This window comes from Girardinichthys multiradiatus, chromosome X (genome assembly GCF_021462225.1).
Source record: "Girardinichthys multiradiatus isolate DD_20200921_A chromosome X, DD_fGirMul_XY1, whole genome shotgun sequence".
Taxonomy (NCBI): domain Eukaryota; kingdom Metazoa; phylum Chordata; class Actinopteri; order Cyprinodontiformes; family Goodeidae; genus Girardinichthys; species Girardinichthys multiradiatus.
Genome location: NC_061817.1, coordinates 24,809,946 through 24,829,986, shown reverse-complemented (window position 1 = coordinate 24,829,986; position 20,041 = coordinate 24,809,946). Strand labels below are relative to the sequence as shown.

Genomic DNA, 20,041 nt, shown 5'->3' with positions numbered 1-20,041 from the left:
CATCAATTGAAAAAGTAACACTATCAATACAGAATTGTCTCCGTCAGAGTATGTCTTTTCTAACTGTAGCAGGAAGAAATAATGGAAAAGCTTTTATAATTTGATCATATTTTTGTAGTGTACTAATTTAAAAATTTTCACAGATATCTTGATGTTGTAGAATATTTTATTTCCTTTGTCATTCATAAAATGGATGACAGCTCACACTCCTTTGGAAAACCGCTCCTCAATAAAAATAGTTTCTATTAATCAAATTACTTCTATTTTTCAACACTTGAGTATTATGTGGTTTAAAGTTATATATAAAAATAAATTTTCAGCAAAAAAAAAAAAGAGCTATTTTTGAAAATCTGAAAGCTTCACTGGCAATCTGCTCAACTCAAAATCACACTTCAGCCTATCTTATTAAAAACCAGACTGGCTGTATAAACGACCAAATAATGTTTATTTTTTACAAATAGTTTCAACCAGAGTTAAAGTTAAATTGTAATGTGTATAACCGCTTTTGCCATAAGAATTGCTTTTAGAACTAAGCTACAAACATGAGATCGAATTTTGATCTAAAACACCACTAGGAAGTCTTGGCATGATCCCCAGAAATCATGTTAAAGTTAAAATGATTGTATGGAACAGTTGTGCCACAATTGTTATAATAGATGTGATCAAAATCTATACAACTACAACAAAAATTGTCATGATGCAATTGCTTAGTCTGTTCTTTAGTTATACTTAAATTCTTAAACCTGACATTGCTATTGCTTTCCTTTGTTTTTATAGATTAAGAACTTAGTTTGGAGTGCCCAGTTCCTCAATTAAGTTTGCTGTTGGGGTACTCCGGTAACAGTTTTGTACCACCAGGGGCGCCGTTAAGCACATACCTGTTCATTCTTTGGAATACCATTGGATTTACAATGAATGGACTATTATCAACGACTTTATTTTTATTAAAATGTTTAGTTACAGTATGAATGCGATTTTGAATAATGCTTTCAATAACTAAAGCTAAAGTTATCAAATCTGGGTATATTATACAACATTTATGTATTTTTGTACAACTTAGACTTAATAAAAACCTGAGTTGTTATTCCTGTAGCATCCTAAAAAACATTACCTCTGACAAGCGTATTGCTTTACATTGGACTAAGGGCAGCAAAGTTAACTGCAAATAATAAATAATAATAATAAGAGTGGTTGGAATTTTAACACTTTTTTATTATTTCAGGTTTTACAACATTAGCTTTACAATACATTATTCATTTGAATTCTAAAAATACATTTTTTTATACATTTACACTGTTGCATAATGATGCCACTCCGTAAGAAAATATAGTCATTATTCAGTATCTTCTTGACAAATATTAAAAAGCATTCATCAAAAACAGTCTACAAAACAGTTTCATAATGCCAAGATTCCACTTTCCGTACACTCTTTGCAAGATGCTGATTTATGAGTTGAGGTAGACTTCAAATAAACCGGCGACTGAGTGCATTCGGTAAAAGATGCCAAAAGGAAGACCCACGTTCACAATAACAACCCACATGCTGGAGTGGTAGAACTGTGCTTCAGTGTCATGATCAAACTGGGGACGAGCACCAAAGGCTGGCATGATCCACAGCTGTAAAAGACAGAAAGAAGAGGCATTGCTTTCAGTGAATTGGCCACAATAAATGTTAGAGAAAAGAGATTAAAGATACTTACAATGATGTTACCCAGCAGTAGGAATGCACAGACCTCTCTCAACACTCGCCTCTTCCACCGCAGTTTGTGTTGGTGCTCCGCTGTCCCACTGTGGCCACAGGTTTCTACGTCAGGGTTGGATTTATTGTCTAAGTCTACTTTTTCAAGTTTACTCCCATCTTTTCTGGACTTTAGCACATACGGATTTGCAATCACTGTGTCAGTCTCCACCTCATGGAAGGGTTCCCGGTGCAGGCCCTCAATTATAAAAAAGTTCTGTAGGCAGACCTGGATCACCATCAGTATGCCCCAGGCCAAGTTGAGCCTGTTCAGGTGGCCCTTGGCCCCAGTTGCAACCATGGCTATGATGGAGAAATAGCTGATGATGAATTGCCCCAGCGAGGCTCCCACCAGCAGCCCTACATCTAGGCTGCGGGTGGGGTTCTTCTCTGAGACATGCTTCCTGTGTTCCAGCTTGAAGATAGCACATCCGACGATTGTGCAAACAGACATCATGATCACAATGACTATATTCATGACGAAGTGCATCATCACTGCTGCTTCATGGCTTTCTTTAACATACTTGGATTTCATTTTGAGCTCATACAAAATGAACATTGCGATGCCTGCGACCACAAGAAGGACCCCCAAAACGGGACCAATCAACACATCCTTGAGGCTGAATTTGACATGGTGGTGGCTGTCTTCGGACAGTACTCGGCCCACGTTCTTCCACATGACGAAAGCCATGGCGGAGGCAAAGAGGCTGTACTCGATGTTGAAGGGGTACAAGTAGTAATAGGCATCCTTAAAGATGTCACAGGAAGTGTGGCTGCATTTACACTGGTCATCACCATAACTGGCTGTAAGACCACAAAGCAAACAATCAGACATAAAAGTGTAACATTGTTTATGCATAATGACCACAAAATCATCTGCTTGGGTTACCTCTGTTGATGTACATCTCTCTTCTTGAGAGTTTAGTGACATTGGTCGAGATCTCAGGAAAAATTGTTTGGTGAAGGGACTCTTCAGTGACTTCGGTCATCCATACTACAAGATTTGCAGAGAGGGTGAGCATCAGCCCACAGCTAAAATACGAAAAAAGAGAGAAAATTAAGTAAGATTACCTGGAGGCACAAATGTTTGATCAGTAATCCGTAGATTAAATACTTAAAAATGGAATTAATTCCTAGTCAACAAATGTATCAAAACTCCGACTGACAGCAAGCATAATTGAACTAAGAATTCTATTAAGTTTTAAGACTTGCTTTTATGCATAAAGGAGGATTTTATTGTAATCCTTTTATTTTCTGTTTGGTTGCACTAGACCCAGTGCAACTTTTTTATCATTACAAATAAAAAACAATATTTCTGTCTAAGTAAAGCTTGTAAAAACAGATGATAAATGAAAGGCAACTAGTCAATTGACAGAAAGAAACATTAAAATATATTTTTTTAAATCGGACTTTAATTTGTTTTATTATTTAACTTTTATTATCTCATATTTTCTCAACGAAAATGGAGAGCCTGTATAAAGTCAAAGAGAGTTGCAGCATCTATGTGGTTCACAACACACAAATACATTTGCAAATCTATCTTTTGTAGATGTGTGGGTTAAGATAAATGCTACAATCTATACTACATCTGTATGTGGGCCCCATATGGGTTTTTCTTTGGCTTCTTGCATGGGCCAATTTGGATATAGAATGTACACCAACATTTGCAAAACCAGATGGGAAACCTATAAATTTCTTAGGCCATATAGGTTTTACCTATTTAAGCCATACTCACCTTTTGTCCAGAGTTCTCTTGTTTCCCACATTTACAACAAATTAACATGGGTCCACTTTGTAACCTGGGGCTACTTTTTCAGGCCCTTTCCTATGTAAATTACGATTGGGAAAGCAATAGCACAACTTTTGTTTCTCTGTTACTCAGGGAGGGTAGCACATCTATGTGGGGACAGAAAATTAGCTAATACATAAAAACATACCGTGTAAGGTTCTTTTGGACCTGCACACAGTCCTTTAAATGGATCCACAAAAAGTATGTCTGCAAGTGCAAAATACAGAAATCTTAAAACTTTTCAACCAGCTGCACTGGAGAACATGAAGAATGCTTAATTGTTACCTGCACAAGAACAAAGATAATTTGCATCACAGGGAATGCAACTTTAACGGCTGAATCACAGTGAAGGTATCCCACGTAGCTAACTATTTTAAAGATGTCCATGAGTATACTGAGGATTCCAAACAGCAGAAGTCCCCCTGAAGGAAAATCAACATGTGGAGTAGCAGAAAAGTCTTTAACTGTCCAATAAATACTTCTTACATTAATTGTTTAATTGTTAAACTTTAATTGTACTTTACCTCTGAGCCAAATGGTTCCTGCATGCCTATCTTTGAAGACAACAGCATTTTCTGTCCTGGAATTGTAAATGATGTAATAGACCATCCAAATGGAGGTGAGCAGGAATAGGAAGATGATGAAAATCTGCAGAACCGGGGTACTGATTTTGACATTGCTCGAAGTGCCCCCGCTGACAAAGGCGCAACCCAGGATGAGGATGTTCAGGCAGATGAACGCAGACAGCATCCACCCCCAGTTTCTGCCCCGGTCCCGCGCAACTTCAGTTGAAGAGGTGTCCATCTCTGGCTTGCTCTCGCTTGTGGCTGCGTCTGCTCCTTTTATGTTGTTGGAGAGGTGTGCTTCCTCCGGCTCCCTGTCCTTAGCTGCCATGTTACAGGGCTCACATAAATCACCGGTGGTCAAACATTCGCACGTGTAGCCAGGGTTCAGGCACATGGCTGTTCCTTCAGAGATTTATTACAAGTGAGCTGTTTGCTGCATCTGCAAGCCAGACATGAGACATGTCAGCTTCAACAGCTAGACTATATCACTGACTCCCTAAAAGAGGCACATCCCACACAAAATAAAACTTTTCCAAAGATTACAGAATCAGTACTTGTCATCTTGTACTTCCTTTCAGTTGTTTTGGGAACAGTATTCTACAGTATATTTTGAAATGCCTAAAATAGCATTGAGGACATAGTACAAGATTTTAACAGTATGTTCATTTAACAGCGTTTAAAACCTTCAGCATGTCTGTGAGCTTACCTGCTGAACTGATGCCCTGAGAGACAGCCTATGCTGTTGTGGTTTTTATATAGTTTCAAAACCAAAGTTGTTTTAAGTGCAAAGAGTCATAAACTGACAACGTGTTTTGAACATCTGCATGGTATCAACAAACAAAGCAGGTTTAGCACAAAACATGACCATAAAGTTCACGAGATTCCAAGAATACCCTTTTCTCATTAATTTTAATATTTTTGAAAAAAAAGGGTCCATTCTGAATTAACAACATTTTTTTATATTACAGAAAACATTTCACAATTTTTTTATGAAAGTTTGCTGAATTGGCTTCAAAACCTTGCATTTAGAAATGAAAAATCTGTGTTGTAAATCTTTTTTTTCTTCCTTTTTTTTAACTTAAAATTGTTTTCTGCTGTAGCAGACCCCGTTTTATTCACCTTTACCAGACAAAATAGCATGCAAATTACTTTTAAAAAGCACATCTCTTTCTTTTTTTAGTCAGTGCTCAAATTCAATGCCAGCAGTGGCACAATAATTACTTGTTACATGAAAAGGTCTGGTGAACTGTCAGTGTCTTTTGTGATGCAGGATTTAGTAGTTGCCTTTGGTCAAAGCATGCTCATTAAAAAAAGCAAATTTTAAACCTGCCCTATTTGCATTCACAGTTCAGAATGGAAACATTTAAACTGTCAATCTAAAAGATTGTGGAAAAGTGAGACTGGTTCTTCCTCCCAGTTAACCAGTCATAGTGACCAATTGCTTACAGATATATTTGTACTGTAACCTTTACACAACCTAATAATCTTTTTTTTTCTATTAATTGTCTGAAAGCGTTGCAGACTTAGAGCTTCACATGAAAACATCAGCAGTAAAAGCAGACTCTTTCATGCCCTGAGGACAGCTCCATTACCAAGAGAAGATAATTTCAAACATGATAAATAATTGTCTCTCTATTAATGTTATATAAGAGGGCTTTCTATTTCACACATCTGTCAGTCTACCCATATAGCCTACCACTGTCAGTGTGTGTTATCATTTTCTTCCAAGGTTCCTTCTGAATGCCACATCAAACTTGGCTCCAACTCTAAAATATAAAATTCAAATAAAAGAACAAGCATGGACAACATACAGGTGCATCTAAATTAATTAGAATATCACTGACATTTTAGACTACACATTGTCAATCTATCTGAAGGTTTTGAATGGACTTTGCTTCAAAATCCTCCCATAGCTGGAGTTATCTCTTGCTTGCACCTTTTTCTACCTTCTTTCCACACAACTTTCCAACGATATGCTTGGAAATAGCCTTTTGAGCAATTATCTTGTTTGGCTTCCCCACCATTTGGAGCTTGTTATTGACTGAGCTGGGCAACTGTGAAGACTCTATGTATAATTGTATAAGCTGTACCATTTCTGTTTTAAAACCTTTTTTTATTGGTCTAATGTATTATTGTAATTTTCTGGAAAACTGAATTATGGGTCGTCATTATCTGTAAATCATGTCATTTAAAATAACTGAAACAAACGCTTTGCATGTATCAATCTGTGTGTAATGGATAAATAACATGTAAGAATTTAACTTTATAAAAAATAAATAAATAAAATAACGTTTGGAAAAGATTCAGTTTTATTGAGAGGCACCTGGAAAACTGGAAGTCAGCATTGCTGTAGTTGATGGTAACTTGAAGTTGGCATAAGACGTTACTTGATCAGAAAAGCATGCTTTAAAGGAACACAGATTATTATTTATAAGTACAGAGTTTATTGTCTTTATTGGGGTTTTAGGGGTGTGTCTTTATCTCTGGACCACCTCGTCCACCGGGAGCACTGTTGATCCAGGCTGTGCGCACCATCGCGTCCCTGGATACCACCGACGCGCACCGCTTTGCTCTTCCTCTTACAGATCAGAAACGACTCCCTCTGGGTGAACCAGGGGACAAACCAGGGGACAAACCAGGGCACCTCTGCCGCCGCCCCATGAGTACGACCATGGAGGTGGTTCTGGTGAAACGGAATGGGTTTGCGCACGATGGACTGAGTCATCACCATGAATGACAGGTATCACAAGGCGGCCCGGGACGGCTATTTGGACCTGCTAAAGGAGGCGACGAGGAAGGATCTGAACGCACCGGATGAGGATGGCATGACACCGACGTTATGGGCGGCCTACCACGGCAACCTGGAGGCTCTGCGGCTGATCGTGGCTAGGGGGTGGGTATAATTTATGAGGAAGTGTTTACAAGTCATCAGAGGGCCTAACAAGTCACATAAAGGTCAATCAGCGTGTCCATAAATTATTTATGGTGATATTTATAGTTTGATTGTTGCTTGCTGTTATCTGAATTTTTTTTAACACATTGAGCCGCTCATTTGGTGCATATTTTATTTAAACGTAATAAATGTGGCTCCTGCATTTTGCTTATTTGAATTACTCTGCCAGTTTAAGTGGAAAACGTTATAATAAAATGTAATTGTGGAGGCAGATTTTTTTTGTGTGACTTTAAAATGTCTAGATTGCGACTCCAAACACCACTTCTTACAGGGATGAAGAAAATAAATGTATTTGTGACATTGGTTGTGGTTGTTCATTGTAATTTTTTATTTTATTCCAATTGAAACTTATTATTTTATTTTCAAATGAAACCTGGAGATTACACTGTGCCACACTGTGCCTCCTTGAACCTTTTTTCTATTTAATAGGGAATTTATGTGACAGACTAACACAAAGTAGTGCGTGCAAGTTTGTTTTGGGTTTTTTTCTAGCAAAAATCTGGCATGTTTTGCTACCCCCCTTCCGTGAGTCAGTGCTTGCAAAACCCCTTTTCACTGCAGTTATATATTTGGGGGATATGTCTGAGATCTGTGGCCATTCTTCCTTGCAAAATAGGTTGAGCTCAGTCGGATTGCATGGAGAGTCTCTGTGGACATCAAATTTCAAGTATGGCCACAGATTCTCAATTAGATTTCAGTCTGAACTTTGAATGGGCCATTATATCCCGTCGTCATTACAATACTTCAATCTAAAGAATTCTAATGGAGCTCTGGTTGTGTGTTTAGAGTTATTGTCCTGCAGGAATGGAAACCTCTACTACAATCTCAAGTCCTTTGCTGCCTACAACAAGTTTTCTTCCAGGATTGGCCTTTATTTAGCTTCGTCCATCTTGTCATCAACTCTGACCTGTTTCTCTGACTTTGCTAAAGAAAAGTACATACCAACAGTATGATGTTGCCACCACCACGTTTCATCTTGCAGTTAAATTGTTTAGGGTGTGGTTTTAAACTGTCTTCAACATGTTTGCTGTTTTGTCCACAAGCCTTGCCAATATTTAAATGTGACTTCTTGAGGTTTTGTTTCAACAGTGGCTATCATCTGGCCACTCTTCCATAAAGGCCAGAACTTGAGTGCATGAGTAATAGTTGTCATGAGAAGAGATTCTCCCACCTGAGCTGTAGAACTCTGGAGCTACTCCAGAGTCACCATGGGCCTCTTAGATGTTTCTTTGCATAAAGCTCTCCTTGCCCAGCCTGTCACCTTAGGTAGAGGGTTATGTCTTAATAGGTTTGCTGGTGTGCCATGTTTTTCCATCTTGAGATGATGGATTAAACAGTCAGATACTTAAAACATGTTTTTGAACATCACCACAACTTTATCTCTGGTCTGTCTAGTGTGTTCTTTGGGTGTCATGAGCCCTTCACCGAAGAGCTGTATTTACAATGAAAATAAAAAACACAGATGGGCTCTGTTTATAAATTAGGTTACTTCTGAAGGCAACTGGTAGCACCAGAGTAAAGGATGGCTGAATACAAATGCATGCAACACTTTTCAAATTTAGGATTGCATTACATTTTGAATACTTTTCCTCCCAATTCACAACTATACAATATTTTGATCTATCACATAAAATACAAATAAAACACACCAAGATTCAAGAGATATAAAAACTGTAGCAAGGCACTGTATGCTCACAGTTCACAAATTAACCATTTTAAGCCTAAACAAACCCATTTGGTCTATCAAGAGAACTATAGATTCTCTTCATCCACCCAAAAACAAAAATTAAGTGATTAGAATGTTTGGTTTCATTTGATTTGGTCATTTAATCATTTGCTTTCTTCTTTTTTAAAGTTTGCAAATTTCCAGAATTTATGATAGGAACTAGAAAACATATTCTACACTTAGGAAGGATTATTAATGTGGAAAATTATTTGACAAAATGGTCAAACTTAAATTGGTGTTTTTTTAGAGTATTGCATTTCGAATCTCATCGGGTTGACCTGGTTTCGAAGCCAGCCATAACAAATGGGCCCAATGAGATTCTGCTTCAGTAAATAGGGATCATCAGATTATCATTGAACTGTGCTTAATTTGTCAGAGACAAATTATTAGGACTTAAAAAACATGAGGGGCAGTTTGTTGAAATAACACTAGCAGTTTATCAGAGAGGAGTTTCAACTCTAATTTTATAATAAATCCTGTTTGAAATATTGATTGGGCTTTTTTTGCTCTTTATTTTGAAGATGATTTTGTTCAGAGGGACCATGGTTCCTAAAACACTCAAGATAACCTTGGCCTTAGTTCAGTATTTCCCACAAATTGAGTGTACACAGAGCTGCAGCACATAGTGATAGGAGACATAAAGTACTAGTTGTCCAACAAACCAAAAATCAACACTAATAGTTACCATATGTCAAACTTGTGAGACCATATACAAGGAGGAGAAGTCTAAGTGTCATGGGAAATAGGCCATATCTGCTATATTTGTCTTATATATTGCAGTGGGTTACCTGTAGTGGCATCAAACTGTCACTAACTGTGATGACAGAAACAGATCATAAGATATGATGCGATCTGACAATACTGTGCTAAGCTTTTTACCACAGACATAAATTGTGACCCATAAAGCCATCATGTTAGACGACTTTGTATAACTACCATTTTGCACAACTTGAACTCAGAAGGTCATAAATATCTCACCCGAATATAGGTAACTCCTGTTTGTTATGTTTCTTAAATTTATGGTATGTTCCCTGATCTTTTTTCAGCGCTGTGTTCATGCTATAATTCCTTTTTGGTTGTTTTATTGTTGTCTTCTGGGTTGCTGGGTTTGCAACTCACTGTCAGTCATCAGCACTGAAAATAACTTTGTGCTTTCACACCAACTCTATTTCTAAAATGTTCTCCTCTTTTTGGTCCTGGTGAAATATGAAGAGCACTGCACTGAAATCAGAACGCCGCCTTGAAAATCGCTGTCCAAGAATGACATATTAGATCAGAAATCCTTACAGTGACACCCATCAATAATATATCTGCAGTAGTTTCACGTCCATTCTATCAAATATTAAGGAGTCTGTACGGCTACCACGGAGGACAAAGGCATGGCAAAACAAAGTTTGGTAAACTGTGGGTTTTTAACAACAACAAAAATGAAATATCTTTTAGCTATTAATTTAACGATAGGCAGTTTTAGATACCAAAATAAATACTTATGAGTAAATAGTGGTACCTTAAAATTAAGATTTGTTTGTAAAAAAAAAAAAAGAGAAAAAAACATTTAATTACAAAATATACAAGGAAATAAATACAATTTGATCAATTTGCATGTTAACTTAATTGTCCCAAGATTAACCTAAGATATTCAGTTGGAAGTTTGGAAACTCATCTTTGGCCAACATATAATCCAGCAAGCTCAGTTGCTGGATCTGAGTTAAGGAATTCAGTTGGACATCCCCAGTCAGGCCAAACTGTGTCAGGTGCAATTTATGTGGGATCCTGTGAAACAGGATACAGGTAGTAGAGCCGTGATGCTGGCAAGGCGGCGGTCATATTACAGATCTGAAGCAACAGTGCAAACGCACATAGAGGTAACCTTCAGGTCGATAGCGGTCATGAAAGGGAGGACTGAAGTGTTGCACACTGTGGGATTAATTAATTGTGAACAGTCATTAAAACTAAAGCCACTTTCAAAATTGCTAATCATTTTGTAATTCTTCAAAATGTTTACGTTGTGTTTCAATTTTGAATTAAATAATAACTCACAAACAAAGAGATCAAAAGCCAGCAGAAAACGCTTACTCATGAGTGAGGCATAGTAAAAGAAACCAGAGATCAGTGACCCTTTATTGCATAAGTTAATGCATCATAGATTGGGGCATAAAGTATTTTTTTTTGTCTGTTTGGGGGTCTCTGCGTCCAGCAGTCCAGGACGCAGTGACCCGCCGGTCAAGCCAGGACCCAAGACACCACACAAGTGCACCCAGCCTCTGAATACCCACTGACCACCTAAACCAAATCTATTGACCACCCTCCCAATGGATATATTTGATCATTAGAGACCAAACCAAAGCAAATGTCTTTAGTTGTGTTTTTCTTACAAGGAGACATTCTCTCCATGAAACAAAATCTAATGACACATTTAAAAAAAAAATAGATTTAAACTGTTTCTGTTTTTGCTGTTTTTTTGCGACAATTAGAACTGCAAATAGGGTGTGGCATCTATTAGATTCCAAATCTACCTTTGTAATGTCACCAAGAAGGAATAGTGAGGGAAAGACTGGGACTGTCCCTGTGGTTAGGTCTTCACATACTTTTAGCCAAAAGCCATAGACAGGTGGATAGGGCCAGTATGTTGATAGTCATCAGGTAAATCTCCCATGCAGTTTGGACTTGTGTTAGTAAGGGAGAAACACATTTGGAACACCCTTTGTAATGTGTAGTGTGTTCTACGAAGTGTATTGTATTGTATAAGCTAAAGGTTGGCATTTTGGGTCATTCTAAAAGGTAAAATCTGTACCAGTAGATAAATCAGTGTCCTTCTTACTGATAGGAAGTGAGATTGTTAAATCTACTTCTGAATATTTTATGTAAGTTTTTGAGAGTTGCTATGGGGGTTCAAATTTAAGGAAGCTAGATTTTTACTAGAGGAGGTTACATATTTATTTTTTTTATCTTAAATTTGGATGATAGATTTTAGTTAGTGATATTCATATAATTTGTTTTTATCAATGCCATATAAATCTTCTAAAACATTCCTGGGTATGGAATCTTTTCCATATGTCCTATAAATAATTTGTTTCTTTACTGTTCCATGCTAAAAAGTTAAGAGCCTCTTTATTTTTCAGGATGTCTGGGTTGTTCCAAATGGGTAATTGTTTACATGGGATAATTGAAAACCTATTCATTGTGAAAAAATTCCCAGCAGACCTTCAGAGATGTACCGATATTGATGCTCTTAAAATAGATATGCTGCTTAATTAAATGGCTGATACATAAATAAATAAATAAAAACAATTTCCTTACATAGCATTTGTTCAATTTCTATCCATAGAATTATGATTTTTTTCCAATTTAGTTTTAAAATATTTTGTAATCTATGTGCCACTGCCAGGAAATAAAGTTTTAAAGGTTCCAATCCTCTTGAACCTTTAACCTTTTGCAAAGTTTTTAAACTTATGCGTAGAGGTTTAGATGTTCACAAAACGTTTATGTTAGAATCTAAGCTTTTGAACCAAGTCTGGTGTGGTTAAACTAGGATCAAGGAGATTACATTTTTTCAGGGAGGACCATCAATGTAGTTGCAGACACTCTTCACATGAGTGAGAAAGATACAGTTCTGCACTGTGTGAGGTCATCTTCTATTCCAATCTGTAAATTAATAGTTGGAGAGATGAATATTAGAGGAGAAAGGAAGGGTCTTTGATTTGTTCCAATTGATAAATTACTCTGTAATGGTTGAAAACGTATTTATTAGGGTTATTGTCTCCTGTAAGAGGGTGGTTTGCATTTTCCAGAAAGAACAACACATCATTGGCATATAAACAAATTAAGTGGATTCTATTAGCTGTTTGAATACAGCCCTGTACTTATTCAGAAAAGGCTTGAGTAAAACTGATCTGTCATCTTTCCTTTGGCCTACAGAGGCAACCCAGACAAGTGTGACATCTGGGGGAACACACCACTCCACTTGGCAGCTGCCAATGGTCACCTCGACTGTCTTTTCTTCCTGGTGTCTTTTGGTGCCAACATATGGTGCCTGGACAATGACTACCACACACCCCTGGACATGGCCGCCACAAAGAACCACATGGACTGTGTCCGCTACCTGGATTCCATTGCTGCCAAGCAGACAGGCCTTAATCCCAAAATGGTCAGCAAACTGAAGGACCGAGCGTTTCGTGAGGCTGAGCGACGCATCAACGAGTGCGTGAAGATGCAGAAGAAGCACCGCAAGTACATGGAGCGAAAGTTTCACAAACAAGCATCTGAAGCTTCTGCTTCAGATGTCATGAGCTTTTCCAGTTACACTGGCAGCTCTGTTAGCCACAAGCTACGCAACTTCAGTACAGCTACTGTCAGTGTGCCATATTCTAAGGTTTGGACTCTCTTTGAGGTTTAAGCTTTCATACATTAATTGAGTGTACTTAAACTATTTCATATCCTTTAATCACTTCATTGCTGTATTGTTTCTGTCCTGTTAGGCCACTCTCCATGCCACAAATCGAGGGAAGACAAAGATTCAAAAGAAGCTGGAGAAGCGGAAGCAAGGAGATGGGACTTTCAGAATTTATGAAGATGGAAGAAAGAGTGTGCGCTCCCTTTCTGGAGTTCAGTTAGGTAATGATGTCATGTTTGTCAAACAGGGCACTTACATCAACCCAAAAGACAGAGGGCGCCGAAATGTGCGTGATATGTTCCCTAGAGATAACAACGATGCCATTTCTCGTGCCATCAGTGAGCCAGACCTCCATTGGCCAGATATGGACTATTCTGAGATCAGCACAGACTCTGGCCATGATTCCTTGTTTAATAGACCAGGTCTCGGCACCATGGTCTTTAGAAGGAACTACGTAAGTGGAGGAATGTTCAACCTTGGTACTCGAGAGACAACCAGCTCAGGTAATAATGTACGTTTACGCAGTAGGTTGGAGCACTACCCAAGTATAGATGAAGACAGCATCGGAAGTGCACACAGCCTGCTGGAAAGAAACTTGGATGAGTTGCCTTGGGAAGAAGTTGAATTAGGGCTGGATGATGACAATGACCCTGAAACAAGCCCTCTGGAGGTCTTCCTTGCCACACTAAGCATGAATGAGTTTTACTTCATCTTCAAAAGAGAAAAGATCGACTTAGGAGCTCTCCTGCTTTGTTCGGATCAAGACCTTAAAAGTATTCATATCCCCTTAGGGCCAAGAAAAAAGATCTTGGATGCCTGTCAAAGACGACTGGAGATCATTGAGGACCCAGATTCTATTGAAGACACAGAATTGTGAGTATTGGTGATTTTACTCTTTCAAAGATCTAAGCAATAAAATTTTTCCTGGTATTTAATCTTCACACCCAAGTAAAAATGGAGAACAGGCGTTTTCAAAGCTTCTTCAGCTAGGCTTCTTCCTGTAATTGGTGGGTTGCCGGTTCGAACCCCTGCTTCGTCCTTGGCAGTCATTGTGTCTTTGGGCAAGACACTTCACCTACCTTGCCTGCTGTTGGTGGTCAGAGGGCCTGGTGGCGCCCATTGTATGGCAACCTGACTTTTCTACATGGCTGGGTATCTGTGAATGTACTACAATCCAGGGTTATTATGCTGTGAATTTTAACATGAATGTTTTTGCTCTCCTCAGTGAAATCAAAGTTGAATGTTTGAAGAAATTCATTGAGATTTTTTTTTATTAAAGTTTAAAAACACAAAACTGTTCCTTACTCTAAAGGTAATGAGAGAACTTTGTATCACATCCCTGCTATAGGTAACAACAAACAAATTTTAACCTAACTCCAGTGGGTGCAATGGCTGAGACAAGTCCAAAATGCACCTTTACCATTTTGTGCAAATTTATTGTCTGGAGTGACATGTACTTGCTAGGCACTGCATATTAATCAAAAGCATTATTTAAGGACTGTTATGAGATAATAATTTTATTTAATGCATTCAAGAAAATATTTAGTAAAATATTGTTTTACATTGTAATTTTAGGTTTCTGTTAAACTTTTTGTTATTTTGACAGCGAACATTATATCTTTGTGTCAGGTTACATCATAGCCTAAGCTGATGTAACATGTGTCATGCAACACCTCTGGGAGTTTAAAGCCCCAAAGATCTTGTTCCAAGCAAACATTCTTCTGACAGTTCTTCTGTTAATGGCACCTCAAAATCAATGTGACAAGACAAAACCTAATTTACATACCTATGTAGAGGCAGGGCAGTAAATGTTGAACAACTTTTACCAAGGACTTCATGGAAAAAAATCAGATAAGAACTAATAACACTGGAAGTAAGGAAATAGCTGCAGGCAGAGTTCTACTGTAAGCATTAGAGGCACAAAAAATTCATGCCAAGGACTTGTTTCTTTGTGTTTCTGAGGGGCATTTGGACAAAGCTGTATGCAATGTAAACACACGAGTATCACAGTTTTGGGTTTCTTTACAGTGCATACAGTACAATTAAATTATAGGAGTGATTTATGTCAGGCTTTGGGCATGTTCCCTGTGTCCTGAGTATGTAAAAACACTATAAGCCTTGTTTATACTTTTAAAAGCCCAACCAACAAAGATTTTGATTCTCAGAATGTTTTTCATGGTTACAGTATATTAAATTTTTTAAAATCTGAAAGTATACTCAGAATTCAGAAATAGGATATAGAATTGCTGTCACTTACTACGCTTTCATTTGAAAAAACAAAAAACAAAATAAAAAACATCTGAACTCCATTTGACATTTTGTTTTTTACTGATGAAATTCATTTAACCCTTGAAGATATATTTTTTTACTTTTAAGATTCAACAGTTACATAAAAAACCAACTTAAATCCTAAAATAATAGTGTTTTTGGTTTGTTCAACAGGTAACAAAAGCTGTGGATGATCTGTCTGTTGCAATGTGGGACATTATGGTCTTCAGAAATAAGTAGGAAGGACAGTTAATACTGGTGGAAAAACAGACTGCATACTGTCATGGTGAATATATCAAGCGAAAGGAAATGGGTGAGATAAATTCCTAACATGATTCTTTATTCTTGGATTTGAATGATTACAGAAATTATTTCTTGTTAAATTGAAAGTTGGAGTTGTCTTCACCGAGTAGTTTTACAAACTATATGCCGTTTTCATATGACAGCTTTTTGCCAGGTCATTGTGTACCATGCTGTTTATAGATAGAGATGTGTTCTATAAGATGTCTTCCCCTGTGGGGTTAATCCAACCACTTTATGTGCCTGCAATGTTTGTGCCTGCCCATTCACTTAAAAAGGGCAATGAAAATATGTACATACATATACACAAACCTAAATGTAAGATTATTATTAACTATACACTAACCACTATTTCAGGCAATGTTTTTATTAACATGGAATTATTTTCAACATTTTATATGTTTACACACAGAATGCCATGTTAGTCTAAATGTGCTTCAAAGGTAATTAAGGCCAATTGTTTGTTGAGATGAATGCTATAATTTACTGTAGTTTACTGCTTATTGTGGTACACATTGTATACCTGTTTTACAAGTCTCCCAACTTCCTCAAAATGTTTTATGGTTTTCATCTAAACATTTACATAGGTTAATGTTTACTATTCCAACAAAAACAGAAAAAGCATTTTCAGGGTGAATAAAATTAAACTAGTCTTTTCACAGTACAACCTTAAAAACATGGTGTATTTTTGTACCTTTCTCTCTTTTATCCCTCAAGTCACCATAAGAGCTTTCTAGACCATCACCATACATTTTTGCAGCAGAATGAGCCTAAGCAAGTAAGAGGTTTCTTACAGAGGGGTGTGCACAGCTACGCATGACATACTTCAAAATGACTTGATCTGATGCAACGCTTTGTGTCCATATCTCAGCAAGTGCACTCAGGAAAAATTATGCACCTTAAATACATGCAAAAATGAATGTCCACATTTCTACGTGTGACTCCAAGGTTGTTTTTTTTTGAAGGTGTGACAAATGCATTTTCAGTTGTACTGCAAACTAAAATACTCACAACTTCCTTTGGTCTCCCTGGAATAATTCTATGCACTATTTGGACTTGCATGAGCTCCACCTCAGCTGGTAGTCCTTTTCCTCTGGAAACCCAGAGAATACCAATCTTGATTTAAAGGGGTCTGGTGTGAATGCGATGAGGGTGTGACCTTTGCATGAAGCGTGCATGGCCAGTCCTGCTACGAATTGATGACCAATCCGCACTGAAGCACAAGCGGGCATGGTATGGATAGAGAACATAGAGAACCGCTGCCACACCAGGATCCAAATATACAGCCACCACAAAAATGAGCAACGCTGATCTCACCACGGAAATTTAACATACGCTCAAAAATGTTGGGGAACTCTAATACTCCATCATACCTGTTGAGAAGTGCACTGTTTCCTTAATGCACCCCAGAAGGCCTTTTCAAAATCCAGCAAAGTCCATCAGAAATGTTGTAGATATTTAATGTACAGGGCGACCTTAATCTGGTGTGAAGGGGGGCTAATTAGATCGTCAATTTGCTAAAACAAAATCAAACAATCTTGGTTAAGATGCGGCTATGAATGTCTGATCAATCAAGTAGTTCAATCTGTTTATTAAAAAAATCTGGAATGTTACAAAACCCAATATTCTTCCCATCCTCACACAGATGAGAAATATATCATTTGCACTGTTAGCACATGCTAAGCTTCCACTGTAAGCACAGAGTGCAGTAACCCATAAAAAAAGGAGCTTTGGTCAGTTTCCTTCTGATAAAGAGCTGCAATGAGGAAATCAATATCTTTTATTACCAACATGTCTATTAAAACTGTTTTTTATCATTGGTGTGAACTGTGCATTCCTATCTAAGCTGTTCAACTAAAAATACTGCCGTTTGTTTTGTTGATAGCTTGTGTGAACAAGAACATAGGTCACACAAACTGTTTGAACCAGATTTTCATCAGGTAAACAATTTCCAAACAACAAAGGTATTTTCTAATCTGGTTAGTCTAAATCTCTGACCAGCCACATAATGTCACGGAGTCGTAAATATTGCAGGCCTTTTAAAGTTTTCACATAAAAAGGGTACAGAAGCAAGTTAACCAGGAAAATGCCTCTAAACAATGAAAACAAAACTCCTCATAAGTAACGTTTAAAGAGAGCAGTACTCAGTGGGGAGGCCATTTTTTTGGTGAACTACAGGGCAAACTAGTAACCAACAAACATACGTTGCCTTTGTAAGGCTTTTACAGTGAGAGTCATTATCTCTTTTTACGTGCCTAAAAAACTTGTTTTGCATTATTTGCTGTTATTTCAGCTTTTAACCTTGTTCTCTCTATTCTCTTTCTAGAAGCTACACCTGGCCTGGCTTTGTGTCTACCTGTGACACCTTTCTGGAGAGGGGAATCGTCCGAGCTTCTGCTGGCAACAACTTAATGCTCACCTTCTACAGATGATCCACTTGGCCCTGTCTTTCAGTGTTTAACCCTTTCTCTCTCCTAGACATGGCGATTGACTGAGCTTAACTGTAACAAACTCTATATGCTCTCTTTCAGACTCTTACCTTGAAAACTGGCTCAAAGTTTATCTGTTCTTTCTTTCTAGGTGAAACGACTAAAGGAGCTACATCCATTAACATTTACTTTTCCTTCCCATAGAAAGTACTCCTGGATCAGTGCTTCTTTGTTCTCTTTGTGTCTCTGCTCTGTTCTCTCTAACCCCCAGTCGGTCGTGGCAGATGGCCGCTCACCCTGAGCCTGGTTCTACTGGAGGTTTCTTCCTGTTAAAAGGGAGTTTTTCCTCTCCACTGTCGCTACATGCATGCTCAGTATGAGGGATTGCTGCGAAGTCAATGCCAGTGACTGTCCACTGTCTCTACATGCTCATCCAGGAGGAGTGAATGCTGCAAGTCTCTGACTGGATGCAATCTGCTGGGTTTACTTAGATAGAAAAACTTTTTATCCAATTTGAATAAGTAACTAACTTTGACTGCACTGTTCAATGGTTAGGATTAATTGGAATGTATGTACCTGACTGTTGTGAAGTGCCTCGAGACAATATGTGTTGTGAATTGGCACTATATAAATAAACTGAATTGAATTGAAACATTTTATATCTACACATTGGTGTGCACTGTATTATTCTGTCAGGCTTCCCTATTTCCTTTAAAGACTTTAAATCATCAAAAAATATGTGATTTGAAAGGGTTAAAAAAAATCCTTTGAAAATGTCATTTATACACATTTGAAATATAAATATTTAATTATAAAACATGTTTACTGCTGTAGTAATTATTAATCATGTTCTGACAAATTAGAGTGAGACCGATTCTGTTCTTCTAAATAAGGTTTTGAGGTTTCTAAACCAAGTCTTTGGGGTATACCTGTGTACAGTCTCTGGAAATTAAAAATACGTAAAATGATATTGCCTGACTGATAACTATATATTCCACTATATTAATATTTCTCCCTGTGCATCCGTGGGTTCTCACCGGGTACTCCGGCTTCCTCCAATAGCCCAAAAACATGATGGTTAATTGGTCTCTCTAAATTGCCCTTAGGTGTGACTAAGTGTGTGCCTGGTTGTTTGTCCTGTATGTCTTTGTGTTAACCTGCGATGGATTGGGGACCTGTCCAGGGTGTACCCTGCCTCTCGCCCGTAGACTGCTGGAGATATGCACCAGCCCCCCCGTGACCCACTATGGAATAAGCTGTATAGAAGATGAATGAATGAATGATTACTATAGGCCTTCTTTGTTAGCACTGTAATCTAGAGAATGCTAATGTAAACTGGAGGTGCTGGAATAAAGAGATTAATTTAGACATCAATAAAGTCTGTTGATCTGTGCCACAAAGCGTGTTATTTGTAAATATCCAACCTTACTTTTTTGCATTATCAAGATTTAATATACGTTCTGTGGAAAGGCACAATGGGAATCCCGTAAAATGTTACATAAGATACTTTCAAAAGAATAACCCCTCCATAATAGTCCTCATTTTTATCACTTAAAGCAGGCAAGGTGATAATGCTTTAGCCTTTACCTGAACATCCAGCAAACACAAACAGTATGTATATACAGTTAAGCATAAAAGTTTTCATATCCCTCACAGATTCAGATTAAAGGTTATTTTCATTTAACCAACAGGTTTGTTTCTAGTAGTAAATGAAGAAAGCATCTCTTAAAAAATTCATAAAACAATTTCAAAAGAGCATCCATGAATATACGACAACTGAAGGGAAAACGTGGACGCTATACTGGCCTTAAAAGTATTGATGAATTTGAACAGATTTTTTTAAATGTCCATTTGAAACTCATCTAACTTGTTTTGCTAAT

The 20,041-nt window shown here is 37.7% G+C and overlaps 2 protein-coding genes across 3 annotated transcripts; one reads left to right on the top strand and one right to left on the bottom strand.

Annotated features, from left to right (window-relative positions):
* Positions 1–1,191: 1,191 nt before the first annotated feature.
* LOC124863317 (proton channel OTOP2-like) lies at positions 1,192–4,537 on the bottom strand. The gene is made up of 6 exons (XM_047357651.1): positions 4,051–4,537; positions 3,812–3,948; positions 3,675–3,733; positions 2,627–2,769; positions 1,700–2,541; positions 1,192–1,616 (listed from the first exon to the last, which is right to left on the bottom strand). The coding sequence occupies exons 1-6, from the start codon at positions 4,484–4,486 to the stop codon at positions 1,446–1,448; spliced, it is 1,788 nt and encodes a 595-aa protein (XP_047213607.1). The 5' UTR covers positions 4,487–4,537; the 3' UTR covers positions 1,192–1,445.
* A 2,187-nt stretch (positions 4,538–6,724) lies between these two features.
* On the top strand, positions 6,725–18,097 carry LOC124863323 (Usher syndrome type-1G protein homolog). 2 transcript variants are annotated; one of them, XM_047357659.1, is made up of 4 exons: positions 6,725–6,985; positions 12,690–13,143; positions 13,250–14,037; positions 15,607–18,097. In XM_047357659.1, exons 1-4 carry the CDS (start codon positions 6,822–6,824, stop codon positions 15,608–15,610), a joined length of 1,410 nt encoding a protein of 469 aa, XP_047213615.1. In that variant the 5' UTR covers positions 6,725–6,821; the 3' UTR covers positions 15,611–18,097. The 2 variants fall into 2 exon arrangements, with proteins under 2 accessions (XP_047213615.1, XP_047213616.1); XM_047357660.1 differs by lacking the exon at positions 15,607–18,097 and having other exon boundaries at positions 13,250–14,041.
* The last annotated feature ends 1,944 nt before the right edge of the window (positions 18,098–20,041 follow it).

Coding starts and splice junctions, on each gene's coding strand:
- LOC124863317 (XM_047357651.1), bottom strand. CDS start 4,486: ATGTGCCTGAACCCTGGCTACACGTGCGAATGTTTGACCACCGGTGAT. Junction 3,949..4,050: donor AGGAACCATTTGGCTCAGAG/GTAAAGTACAAT, acceptor ATTTTCCTTCAG/GGGGACTTCTGCTGTTTGGA. Junction 1,617..1,699: donor TACTGCTGGGTAACATCATT/GTAAGTATCTTT, acceptor TGTCTTTTACAG/CTGTGGATCATGCCAGCCTT.
- LOC124863323 (XM_047357659.1), top strand. CDS start 6,822: ATGAATGACAGGTATCACAAGGCGGCCCGGGACGGCTATTTGGACCTG. Junction 6,986..12,689: donor CGGCTGATCGTGGCTAGGGG/GTGGGTATAATT, acceptor TTTGGCCTACAG/AGGCAACCCAGACAAGTGTG. Junction 13,144..13,249: donor TCAGTGTGCCATATTCTAAG/GTTTGGACTCTC, acceptor CTGTCCTGTTAG/GCCACTCTCCATGCCACAAA.